The 11,078-nt window shown below is 37.3% G+C and overlaps 2 protein-coding genes across 7 annotated transcripts; one reads left to right on the plus strand and one right to left on the minus strand.

Moving 5' to 3' along the window:
- Nucleotides 1–1,227: 1,227 nt before the first annotated feature.
- On the plus strand, nucleotides 1,228–4,921 carry LOC103403510 (peptidyl-prolyl cis-trans isomerase CYP40-like). 6 transcript variants are annotated; one of them, XR_003768101.2, is made up of 10 exons: nucleotides 1,228–1,881; nucleotides 2,086–2,586; nucleotides 2,683–2,770; nucleotides 2,850–2,902; nucleotides 3,398–3,502; nucleotides 3,587–3,662; nucleotides 4,051–4,088; nucleotides 4,191–4,259; nucleotides 4,335–4,434; nucleotides 4,706–4,921. XR_003768101.2 is itself a non-coding variant. In XM_029091798.2 (9 exons), exons 1-8 carry the CDS (start codon nucleotides 1,711–1,713, stop codon nucleotides 4,242–4,244), a joined length of 1,086 nt encoding a protein of 361 aa, XP_028947631.1. In that variant the 5' UTR covers nucleotides 1,268–1,710; the 3' UTR covers nucleotides 4,245–4,259; nucleotides 4,706–4,921. The 6 variants fall into 6 exon arrangements, 3 of the variants coding, with proteins under 3 accessions (XP_028947631.1, XP_028947625.1, XP_070671852.1); XR_011577406.1 differs by lacking the exon at nucleotides 4,051–4,088 and having other exon boundaries at nucleotides 1,268–1,881; nucleotides 3,587–3,666; nucleotides 4,166–4,259; XR_011577410.1 differs by lacking the exon at nucleotides 4,051–4,088 and having other exon boundaries at nucleotides 1,268–1,881; nucleotides 3,587–3,666; nucleotides 4,175–4,259.
- On the minus strand, nucleotides 4,871–5,857 carry LOC103403521 (protein WEAK CHLOROPLAST MOVEMENT UNDER BLUE LIGHT-like 1). Its single transcript, XM_008342364.2, has one exon. The coding sequence runs from the start codon at nucleotides 5,855–5,857 to the stop codon at nucleotides 4,871–4,873; it is 987 nt and encodes a 328-aa protein (XP_008340586.2).
- Between the last annotated feature and the right edge of the window lie 5,221 nt (nucleotides 5,858–11,078).

The following is an 11,078-nucleotide window of genomic DNA, read 5'->3' on the forward strand; positions in this document are numbered from 1 at the left end:
GTCCAAGAGAGAATCTGCATCAAAAGTTGAAGATCTCTACACCTGCTGCCCTTTCCTGCGAGCCGCTCAACATGTGTGGGGACATTTGTGAAGCCAAAAATAATCAAGAGACGACACGTGGATTTTTTGGCATAAAGGATAAAATTACCCTTGAGGAGCACCAGAATTCCTATGCGAGGGTAGTGGACAATTATCCCACAATCAAGTCAAAAGTGCCCAAAATAGGTATTTATTCAAAACCTATTTCATCCATTTTCTCCACAAGGTAACCCCCAAAACATTCCTTTTAAATTATGTTAATTAGCTAATTAATAGATTTATTACCTAATTAATCTATTAATGACTAATTAAACTACCAATTAACTACAAAATACACTAAAAACACCACAAAGGGCCGTCCACCTTCTCCCCCAAGGAGGCCTCTCCCCCAAGGAGGCCTGCTATGCCCTATATTTACTACCCCATTTTCTCTAAAAATCGAAGTTTACACTCTTGCTAAATACTCAAAATTCTAATTTTGGTATCGAATGTTATTCGACCAAAGGCCCCTCCCATTCATCGTGAGTGCGTGAGGCTCTTGGCCTTGATCTAAAATGTTATTTGTTTTGTAGGTGTGATTTTGTTCTAGAACAAGAGGAAGAAATTTGTATCCATAGTATCGATAATTTTTCTTTAAAATTCACATATTATTAGTGTGTTTGTCCTAAATGTATGGATCATGGTGGTGCCCCAAAATGTCAGAAAACTATGTTTACTAGTATCTAGTGAGAAAACTACAGCCTATATCCTTGTCGGTAATAAAAAAATTATGCTTATCATTGTTACCAAGGTGTCATGCTAAAAGTTAACAATGGTTAACTTAATAGTTGGACGAATCAAAAGTGTTAATGATGAAACAATTTGCAACATGCGTGTTTCTGCCTGCTACTAGAAGATAAGGGCTAAATTGTTACACAATATAATAATATATAATCAGTTTCTTTTTGGCTTATTTTTCGTAATTTCCAAACTCAAACTTAATCTTAATTTTCTTGTAAAACAAAAAGAACCGTCATTTTACATTCTAAAACTCAAAATTTTCTTTATTTTGGCTTTTTTTATTTGTCTATTCAGTCAAATTTATTAATGTGACGTTCATGTAGGCAATAAAAATATGAACTATCTCAGCTCTAGAATTAACATGAATACGACACAAATATAAATGATTAAGCTTAAACACAATACAATGAAACCCGAACAAGATCCATTGTCACCCGACTAACTAATCATGGCAACGTGAAGCACACTACTAGTTGACAGTTCTGTAGAATCTGATCTGTACAGTGAGTTGCACCCAAATCTTTTCTCCTATTTCTCTCTTGTCAACCAAAACACCCTCCTGTTGTCAGAGTCAGTGGCAGTCCATCTTAACCTGCCGACACGTCCCCAGTAGCCCGCAAAACCTCCAAACATATACAGACAAACCAAAACGCACCCCACGCACCGGCGCACATTAGCACCAGGCACTGATGACTCAACGAGACAGAGACATTACATACCCTTAGTGTTGAAGACTGTGGACTGTGAAGGCGACCTGGTCTCACTGAGTCACCGAGTCTCGCGCCGAGCCCTAACCAGTTCAAATTTTGTAAAAGCGGGATTAGGGTTTTGATTTTCATTCCCCTTTTCCAGTTTTTTATTTTAGTTAAGTTTCTTCTGGGTTATTCACAAATGGGGAGGCCAAGGTGCTACTTGGACATATCCATTGGAGGAGAGCTAGAAGGAAGAGTAGTGGTGGAGCTCTACAATGACATTGTCCCCAAAACAGCTGAGAATTTCAGAGCTCTCTGCACTGGTGAGTTGGGCATTGCCCCCCACACCAATGCTCCTCTGCACTACAAGGTCTCTCTCTCCCTCTCTCTCTCTTCAAAAGATTCAATTTTTGTTTTTGGGTTTTTGTTTTCTCATTGTTACATTGTTGGGTTTTGTGTTTTTTCACCGTTTAATTGCTGGGTTTTTGTTTAATTTATGTGTGCATTTGCAAGAATGTCCAATCTTGTCAATGGGGTTGAGTTGCAATAAGAATTGCATTGCATTTGGTTGTAGGGTGTTTGTTTCCACCGCGTTATCAAAGGCTTTATGATTCAAGGTGGAGACATTTCGGCTGGAAATGGCAGTGGGGGAGAGTCGATTTACGGGTTGAAGTTTGAAGATGAAAACTTCGATATAAAGCATGAGAGAAAAGGAATGTTGTCCATGGCTAATAAAGGCCCTGACACCAATGGTTCTCAGTTTTTCATTACCACCACTCGGACTTCTCATCTTGATGGAAAGCATGTTGCGTTTGGGAAGGTCATCAAGGGCATGGGTGTGGTTCGTTCAGTTGAGCATGTGAACACGAAGGATGGAGACTTACCTATCCAGGAAGTCGTTATTGCGGATTGTGGGCAGCTTCCTGAGGGAGCAGATGATGGGGTGTGTAACTTCTTCAAAGATGGTGATGTTTATCCTGATTGGACTGCTGATCTTGATACAAAACCAGAGGACATTTCTTGGTGGGTCACGGCTGTGGACACTATTAAGGCCATTGGAAACGAACAGTTCAAGGTAATGAGATATCTAATTTAATATCACAACTATGGTAAATCATGTCATACATTTCATTCACTAATACCAATAGCATGATTTTTAATCTTTATACAGAAGCAAGACTATAAGATGGCCCTTAGAAAGTATCGCAAGGCCTTGCGCTATGTGGATATATGCTGGGAGCTGGAAGAAATAGATGAAGGTAAGCCAGTTGCTTTGCACTAGAGAGTGTCCCTTACTTTCTTTGATCATCTTACGACTTTATCTTTGTGATTAAACAGAGACGAGCTCCTCTTTGCGGAAGACAAAGTCCCAGATACTTACTAATAGCTCAGTAAGAATTTTCATTTATCAAATTTGAAAGCACCTGAATTTAAATGAAATTCTCTAGGAAACCCTTTTGAAATGAAAACAAAATTACTTGTCTGGGACTCTGGACAAGTAAACCAATTTCAGTTAAGTAGTGCAAATGACAATTTGCTGAACTATCGTTATGGCGAAAGTTTACATTTATCAGTGGTAGTGATTGACATAGAAATTGTATAACAGTAACTTAATCATACTTAAATTAAGCCTGTTGGACAAAATGAAAAGTACTGTTACTTCTGAGTTTCTGTGAAGAGTCCATGAGATGAGTGATACCTAAAATACAACTATGAATATAGTAGTTGGGCCTGCTCTTTTCAATGTTAATACTTCTCTGAAGACTAACTTGATTATACTCAGGAGTATTCTGTATTCTTTTGTGATACATTTTTTAACTGTCATCAACCAAAAAGAAATATATATCCCTTTATTCAATTGATAGATAGATGAGTTTTCTGTTCAGGCTTGCAGGTTGAAATTAGGAGACCTAGAAGGAGCATTGTTGGACACAGACTTTGCATTGCGTGATTGGGAAGATAATGTGAAGGCTTTGTTTCGCCAAGGCCAGGTAATAATCTTTAATTGGCAAGAATTCATAATGCCCTCTGGCTGCTGTTTATGATCTAACTTTTGTGCATCTTGCTGGCTGCAGACCTATATGGCACTCAATGACATCGACGCTGCTGTCGAAAGCTTCAAGAAGGCACTGGATTTGGAACCAAATGATGGTCAGTGGGGTTACATAATTTACCTAACTTCATACTGGAAAATAGGCTCTTTTATGAACTAGGTTATTCTTTCTTTTAATTGGTAATGTTTGCCAAGGTTGGGCTTCCTGAGATCAGAGAGCTGTTACATTATTGCTGTGCCAATCTTGAAGTGCTTTATATTATTGTCTTTCAGATTTGTAGTTAAAGTAAAGTTGCATATTTTTTCCCAAACTGCAAATCAAATTTTGTGCGAACCTCAATGTACATTAACTCGACTGTGGTTGGTTTGTGACTAGCTGCTGCAAATAATCAAACCCCTATGCTTTCATAGTTGATTTCCTAGACCAACTATACATTATACAATCAATGATAGCTTCCTGACCTTTCATGATTTTATTTTGTTCAGGAGGAATAAAGAAAGAGCTTTTGGTTGCTAAAAAGAAGGTTAGTGAGCTTCATGTGTTCTATATTTTTTCGCCAAACAATGGATGCTTGCTTTGTTTCCTTCCCTTTTCTATAAGATTTGAAAGTAAAAAATTTGCACAGGTTGCGAATAGGTCTGAGCAAGAAAAGAAAGCATATTCTAGAATGTTTCACTGATTATGCAGTCACATGGTAAGTTTGTTTCTATCAGTATTGCTTTGTTACCAACCAATTTTGGGGCTGAATGTTTGTTCATGCTATGCACAGAGGCTGCACATAGTACGGATAAATTTTGATTCCTTCTGCACTGTCAACTGGTTTAAAGCTATTCTGTTAAAACTCTTAGTTGGCCCCGAGGATATCTCAGGTACCATCAATCTTTTACCCTTTTGTCATATTGTAAATGGCCAGACTCTTGTAGGCAACGTTGTTTGTTTGTGGTATTCCCGATGGGATACCTATGTCCTTCTGAAAGATTATTAACTTTCTTTTGTGATCTTATCGATCTGATCATTGGTTGGTTTTTGTAGTTGTAACAGTAATGATTAAACTCCATTTTGAAATGCTCTAAAAAAAACCCAATTTGAAATAGCTTAATATCTTTGCTCAACTTTTAATGGAGCTTGCTCCTTTTTCAGGCCCTGTAGAAAGGCCAAGACAACTAGCAGAAGACTTGAGGGAAAATCAGAATACTCTAGCTTAAATCAAATTTTGTTCCAACTGCATTCGCCTTTTGTTAGACTAGCACATACGACTTTATTGCTGTTCGAAACTTGATTGCTAGTCCCTGAATTCCTACGAAATCATCCAAACAGCCCTTTTATCCTTAAAAAAAATTGTCTCATTTTTTGCAATACAGATGGTTTGTTGTTTGCAGATAACTTTTTATTGTTGATGCTTCTAGATCTTCGGTTTCTCTGATTTGTCTTGGCCATTGCCTTGTTCTGAGCTTGAGGGAGTGTATTCTCTCTGGCGTTCACTTGGCCTCCCGTCCTGATTCTTGGATCTCCATTGTGTCCATCTCCACTTATACTTTCTTCTTCAATTTCCCTTTCTCTTGAAAATTTCTCCGAGAGTAATCTGTTCAATTTTTCCAAAGCTTTGTTTCTGCTTGCCTCTGTTGCAAGCTTCTGTTCTGATGCAACCAAAACACGCCAGTCTGAAAGAGAATTTTCATCTTGAGCTCTTTTTGCCAAGGCATGGTACTCTTCCTGAGTGAGGCGGACGGTGGTTTTCTCCATTTTTGAACAGTTTATGTATCTAAGTGCTACTGCTTTCGATGCACCAAGCGCGTCTTTTTCTATTCGTACAGCTTCAAGTCCAAGTTGCAGTGTTCGCAGAGTCTGTCTCCTCAGATGAAGGGCTTGCTTCAATCTTGATCTTGCTTGTAATTCTTCATCTGCATCGTACTTAAACCTTTCCGTCTCTTGACGCGTTTGATCCAACGCCTGATTTATTTCATTGACCATCCCCGTCGCCTTGTGTCGTTCCTCCTTTTTGGATTTGATGCTCTGGATTGTCGTCTCAAGCTGTGCTTCAAGGTTCGAGATGATACTGGGCGTGTCACATCGTTTCTCAGCAATTTCAAGGCCGCATTTCAGCAGCTCAAGCTCATCAGTCAGAGGCCTGGAGTCTATCCACGCCTGCATGGCGCTCTCTTTAGCTTTCTTGAGCTCCTCTTTGGTCTTAATCAGTTCCGCCATCTTAGACCCCACTTTGTCTTCACTTTCGTCCCACTCTTTCGATTTGTAGGAGTAGCGTTTCGCTCTTTGCTCGTCGTACAACTCCATACGCTCTTCGCACTCGGGGGTTCAGAAACCCTGCCTGATCATTTGCCTCCGTTGTTTGCTTATAACAACATTTTCCATGTTTTTGTTGTTTGTGATATCTGTTGCTTCTGCTTGTTTAAGCTGTGCATGTATTTGTCCGGCGGGAATTCCAATGTTTCAAAATTATAGATAGATTCAAAATTGACGTTCCTAGCTGTGCTTTGTTGTCACCGGGTCTTCGTCTGAAGAAATGTCCGATGCATTAGTTTTGCATGAAAGCCGTGCGGCACGTAGTGCTTGTAATGCCCGACCGCTAGATTACGTGTTCGTGTGGCAACACAAACAAGCGGATCGTCGTATGGTTTGTATACCGCCAGCTGTACACAAGAATCTCTCTTGTTTGTTGTACATGAGTGCCCTTTTATAACTTAGAATTGTTCTCCTACTTTACATCAACCACTAGCTAGGTCTTTCTTGATTTCCATTTTTATTGAATATTTTGTTTTAATTTAGGAAATTTTAGGAGATGGATATGAATCAGTGGTGGAGCCAAAATTCTTTGTAAGAGCGGACCTTTCATATTGTATTGAGAAAAATTTCGAATTCACAACATAAACAATCGAAGTGATCTTCATAAAACTAATTAAAATAACCATTAAACTTAATAGAGAGAATCAAAAGAAGTGTATAATATAATTAAGTGAGAGGTAGAGAGCAGGAAACCAGTAAAATATTTGAAATTATAGGAAGAAAAATACAAAGAAATTTGATTTGAATTGTTTGACTAAGAGGAAGACTGCAAATAATAGTTGATAAGGTTGTTTTAGAAATAACATTAAAGTCGATTTTGAAACCCCATCGCTGAGTTTCATTAAACCATAAAGACAAAACAAACAAGTTACAAAATTGTTAGAAAAATGTAAGACACGATGTCATTTGACTCAGCTTCTTCATGAGGACCACCCATCTTCTTCCTCACGTCTCACGATTCTACAACTGCAGACTTGAAACTGCTAGAAATTTCTTACACAGTGGTCAAGATGGGACGGGAACCACCATGGTCCTTTAATGGCTCCACCCATGAATATGACAAGAAAAATAGTCTGTGTTTTATCCATCTGACCGATTTGGTCCATGTATTTTTAATTTAGTCAATTAAGTCACTGTTTAATTCAGTGCACCAATGTGCTCTTTCCCATCCAATTATTACTGAAAGTTTTACAAATTTATATGAAATTGATTAAAACAAATAAAAATTAAAGAAGAAGAAAATTAGAAAAAAAAAACTCACAACAAAAGATTGAAATCCTCCCGCCTCATACCTCACCATGAGGCTCCACTGTACACTCTAATCCCAACCACCACCACGACGATTACCCAACCAACCCAAGCCAACACCCCAACCGCCATTTCGACTAAAAAAAAAAAAAAAAAAAACCCAACCACCACGAATACCCCGAGCAGCCAACCATTCTACCTATCTTAAGAAATCTTCAAAACACTATTCCCCATCAGCCATCGAATTTCGTTTCGTTTCTCCATAGATACCTCATTGTTATCTCCATGGTTACGTCGTCCATACGTCGATCTCCACCTTCTGCTCCCATGCACGGGTGTTGACCCCATATGAGCCCTATCTTCGCACTCTCATCAGTCACCATCCTCCAACTATGTCAATGTTTCTTATTTATTTAAGGGAATATTTTTGAAATATCATATGAACTTATATATTTTTTAATTTGTTATATGAACTAAAATTTTAAGCGATTTGTCATTCTAACTTTCCAAAATTATTAATTTGTCATCTCCCGCTAACTCCGTTAAGCTTTCTTTCCAAAAATAGCCATGTGCCTCGCACGTGACTTATGTTTAGGGTTATTTTGGACATTTCAATATCTCACTGCCCTTTTTATAAGTTGTGTTCGACAAAAATAATTCTAAGGTTTCTAAAAAAAAATACAAAAAAGGGGGTTAAACCAGTATACAAGGATCTAAGAGTTTGCCGTTCGAAAAAAGAGAACGACATGCACTTGCTTTTCTGTATTTCGAAGTGACTTAAAAATATAGGGTCATTGAAGAACCTCTAGTCTATGGTAAAGCTGGATGATATTCTTATGTTAAAATGTCTTAAATAACCATGAACACAAGTTATGTGCAAAGCACTTGATTTATTTTAGATGGAAAATTTAATGGAGCTAGGGTTAAATGACAAATTAATGATTTCAAAAAGTTGGTATGAAAAATCGCTTAAAATTTTAGTTCATATGACAAATTGGTAAAAGTGCATAAGAAGACATTTCAAAAAATTTCCCTTTATTTAAATATCATTTTTTTAATTGAGCTTTTTTATATTTATTAAAGCCTTAAGGGGGCGTTTGTTGCATCGGACTATCTCGGACTGGACTAACTTCAGGGACTAAGCTGGACTGGCTTAGACTAGACTAAGCTGGACTGATTTAATGAAGTGTTTGATGCAGTGTCGGACTAAGAAGCTGAATAACTATTAAATTTAGATACTATATTTTGATCATACTTATTTCATAAAACCCAGATCACACTTATTTCAGATAACCCTCAATTAACATTTCAAAATTAATCAAGAAAATATGTAATAAATCATGTATAAACTTTATCAAATATAATCAAGTTTAAATACCAACTCAGACGATTCCAAAGATCTACCAAAATGTAAAATAAGAAATATAGACACCAAAAAATCAAACATCCAAAGATCAATGGCAGAACACCAGTAATCAAATGGCAGAACACCAGCAATCAAACAGACAAAGCATTTGTTAAAAAAAAAAAAAAGAAGAAAAAAAGGAATCCCCAAAGATGAATCAGAAAGAATCCCCAAAGACTACAAGACGAATCTCCCTTCTCTTGCTGCAAGACGAATCCCAATTTGCAAGACGAATCCCAATTTGCAAGACGAATCTCTCCTCTCTCGCTTCAAGACGAATCTGCAATTTGCGTGACAACGAAGAAGAGTAGGGTGGTGGGGATGTCGGTGCAAAGAGGAGAGAAGCAGACTAGAGGTGAATTGAACAGCTGTCGGAGAAGAGGAGTGGGGTGGGTGGGGCTGTCGGTGCAAAGAGAAGACAAAAACAAACGAAGCATATGAAGAAGACGAAACGAAGCAGACGAAGTGAAGCGAGCGAAGCGAGAAGGGGCTTAGCAGTCCTCTCGTATTTGGGGGGTGTCGCTAAGACCTTCTAACGAAGGTGTTAGTCGGGACGAGTCCCACTTAATACCATTAAAGGTAATCCCTCCCTGTAACAAACACAAGACTAGACTGACTTTTAGTCCAGTCTAGTCTAGTGAGACTTAACGAAGGGAAACAAACACACCCTAAAAGTATTAATAATAATTTGAAATGAAATTCTAACCGTAAACTAACAGAATTAACCATATTTACTAACAGAGTAAAACACATTTTAACATTTAGGCCAATATTTTGTGGATGTATAAATAGGTGATACAAAGCCATTCGTCCAATTTCAAATTCATGTATCGTCCTTGAATTTTTTTCAATTTGATACAACAACTTATTATTTGGTACTAATGTCATACAACCGTCTCTTTTTCCGTCAATTTTTTTTTGTTAACTGCTACATGACTATAGCGGCGGGCCTCATCTACTGTCACGTGCACCACTCATTTAGGCCATCTCCAACCAAATGAGGGCCCTCCAAGAAATTAATATTTTAATGAACAGTGTAAATCCATATTTCTTACCATCTCTAACCAAGGGGCCAAAGGCCCATAGGCCAAACATAGCCCTATGATAAAAAACTATCTCCAACCGAGGTCAAAAATCTTCTCGTTTTAATCCTCTTTATTAAAGTTCATGAGGGTTTAACTCTTAATTAAAGACTCAATTTTTGTCGTCAACCGCATGACTGACTCATGGAGAATTTTCTGATGTTATTAGTTATTTCCCGTGTTTGGTTGGTGGGAGCCAACCCTTGTAATTAGTGTTTAATTGTAATTTTCTGACTGATCGCTATTTTCTTACCACAAAGGATTCTTTGTATACCTAGTCAACTCGTAATCTATATATATAGCCGAGAGAAAAATAGACATCAACGATTAAACTCTAAATTCAGTTTACCTAAAGTTAGGGGCATTTTGATATAAGTGTCTAAAATTTAATTTCTTTTAATCAAACATTTATAGCTTTAAAATTTTAATCAAACATTTTTCTACTGATTTTTAATTAAAAAGTTATGATATTTATTATATTTAATTTACCAATTAGTTCACAAATTAATATCACAAATCTCCTAAAACCACAACAAACATCCACAAAAGAGTTTCTTTTAGCTCATATATATATATATATATATATATATTTATTTGAATTCTCAAATACATAAAATATCCTATTAACATACATTTATGAGATATAGCATCCACATACATTAAATATAACGTACCAATCATTTAGTACGTTATTGGTACGTTATATAAATTTCATTTGGGTAAGTATTAGTATTTTGGTAAGTTATAAAATAGGGTAAAAGACTGTTTACTACCCTCATGTTTCATGGTTTTCAACATTTAGTACATCAAGTTTTTTTCGTTTCAGAGTCATACCTAAAGTGTAAATTTTGGGACAGTCTCATACATCCGTTAGTCAAACTGTTAAATTTGCCGTTAATTGTGACGTGGCACCCATGTGGACAATGACTGGGCGCCACGTGTCAGCCACGTTTTTTTTTCTTTCTTTTTTTGTTTTTCTTCTTCTTCTTCTTCTTCTTCTTCTTCTTCTTCTTCTTCTTCTTCTTCTTCTTCTTCTTCTTCTTCTTCTTCTTCTTCTTCTTCTTCTTCTTCTTCTTCTTCTTCTTCTTCTTCTTCTTCTTCTTCTTCTTCTTCTTCTTCTTCTTCTTCCACCAGGAGGAAGGAGGAAGGAAGAAGGAAGAAGGAAGAAGAAGAAGAAGAAGGAAGAAGAAGGAAGAAGAAGGAAGGAAGGAAAAAAAGTTGCAGTTGGAGCTTCTTCTTCTTCTTCTTCTTCTTCTTCTTCCACCAGGAGGAAGGAGGAAGGAAGAAGGAAGAAGGAAGAAGAAGAAGAAGAAGGAAGAAGAAGGAAGAAGAAGGAAGGAAGGAAAAAAAGTTGTAGTTGGAGGAAGAAGAAGAAGAAAGAAGAAAAAAATAAGCCGAATCTGGGCAGATTCGGAGGAAGAAGAAGAAGAAGAAGAAGAAAAGGAAGGAAGAAGGAGGAAGGAGGAAGGAGAAAGAA

The sequence above is a fragment of the Malus domestica genome, chromosome 02 (assembly GCF_042453785.1).
Source record: "Malus domestica chromosome 02, GDT2T_hap1".
Classification (NCBI taxonomy): Eukaryota; Viridiplantae; Streptophyta; class Magnoliopsida; order Rosales; family Rosaceae; genus Malus; species Malus domestica.

What these genes read in the sequence shown, in the direction of transcription:
- LOC103403510 (XM_029091798.2), top strand. Translation starts at nt 1,711, where the DNA reads ATGGGGAGGCCAAGGTGCTACTTGGACATATCCATTGGAGGAGAGCTA. An exon ending in GCTGGAAGAAATAGATGAAG is followed by an intron (nt 2,771 to 2,849) that starts GTAAGCCAGTTG and finishes GTGATTAAACAG; the next exon opens with AGACGAGCTCCTCTTTGCGG. An exon ending in GGATTTGGAACCAAATGATG is followed by an intron (nt 3,663 to 4,050) that starts GTCAGTGGGGTT and finishes TATTTTGTTCAG; the next exon opens with GAGGAATAAAGAAAGAGCTT.
- LOC103403521 (XM_008342364.2), bottom strand. Translation starts at nt 5,857, where the DNA reads ATGGAGTTGTACGACGAGCAAAGAGCGAAACGCTACTCCTACAAATCG.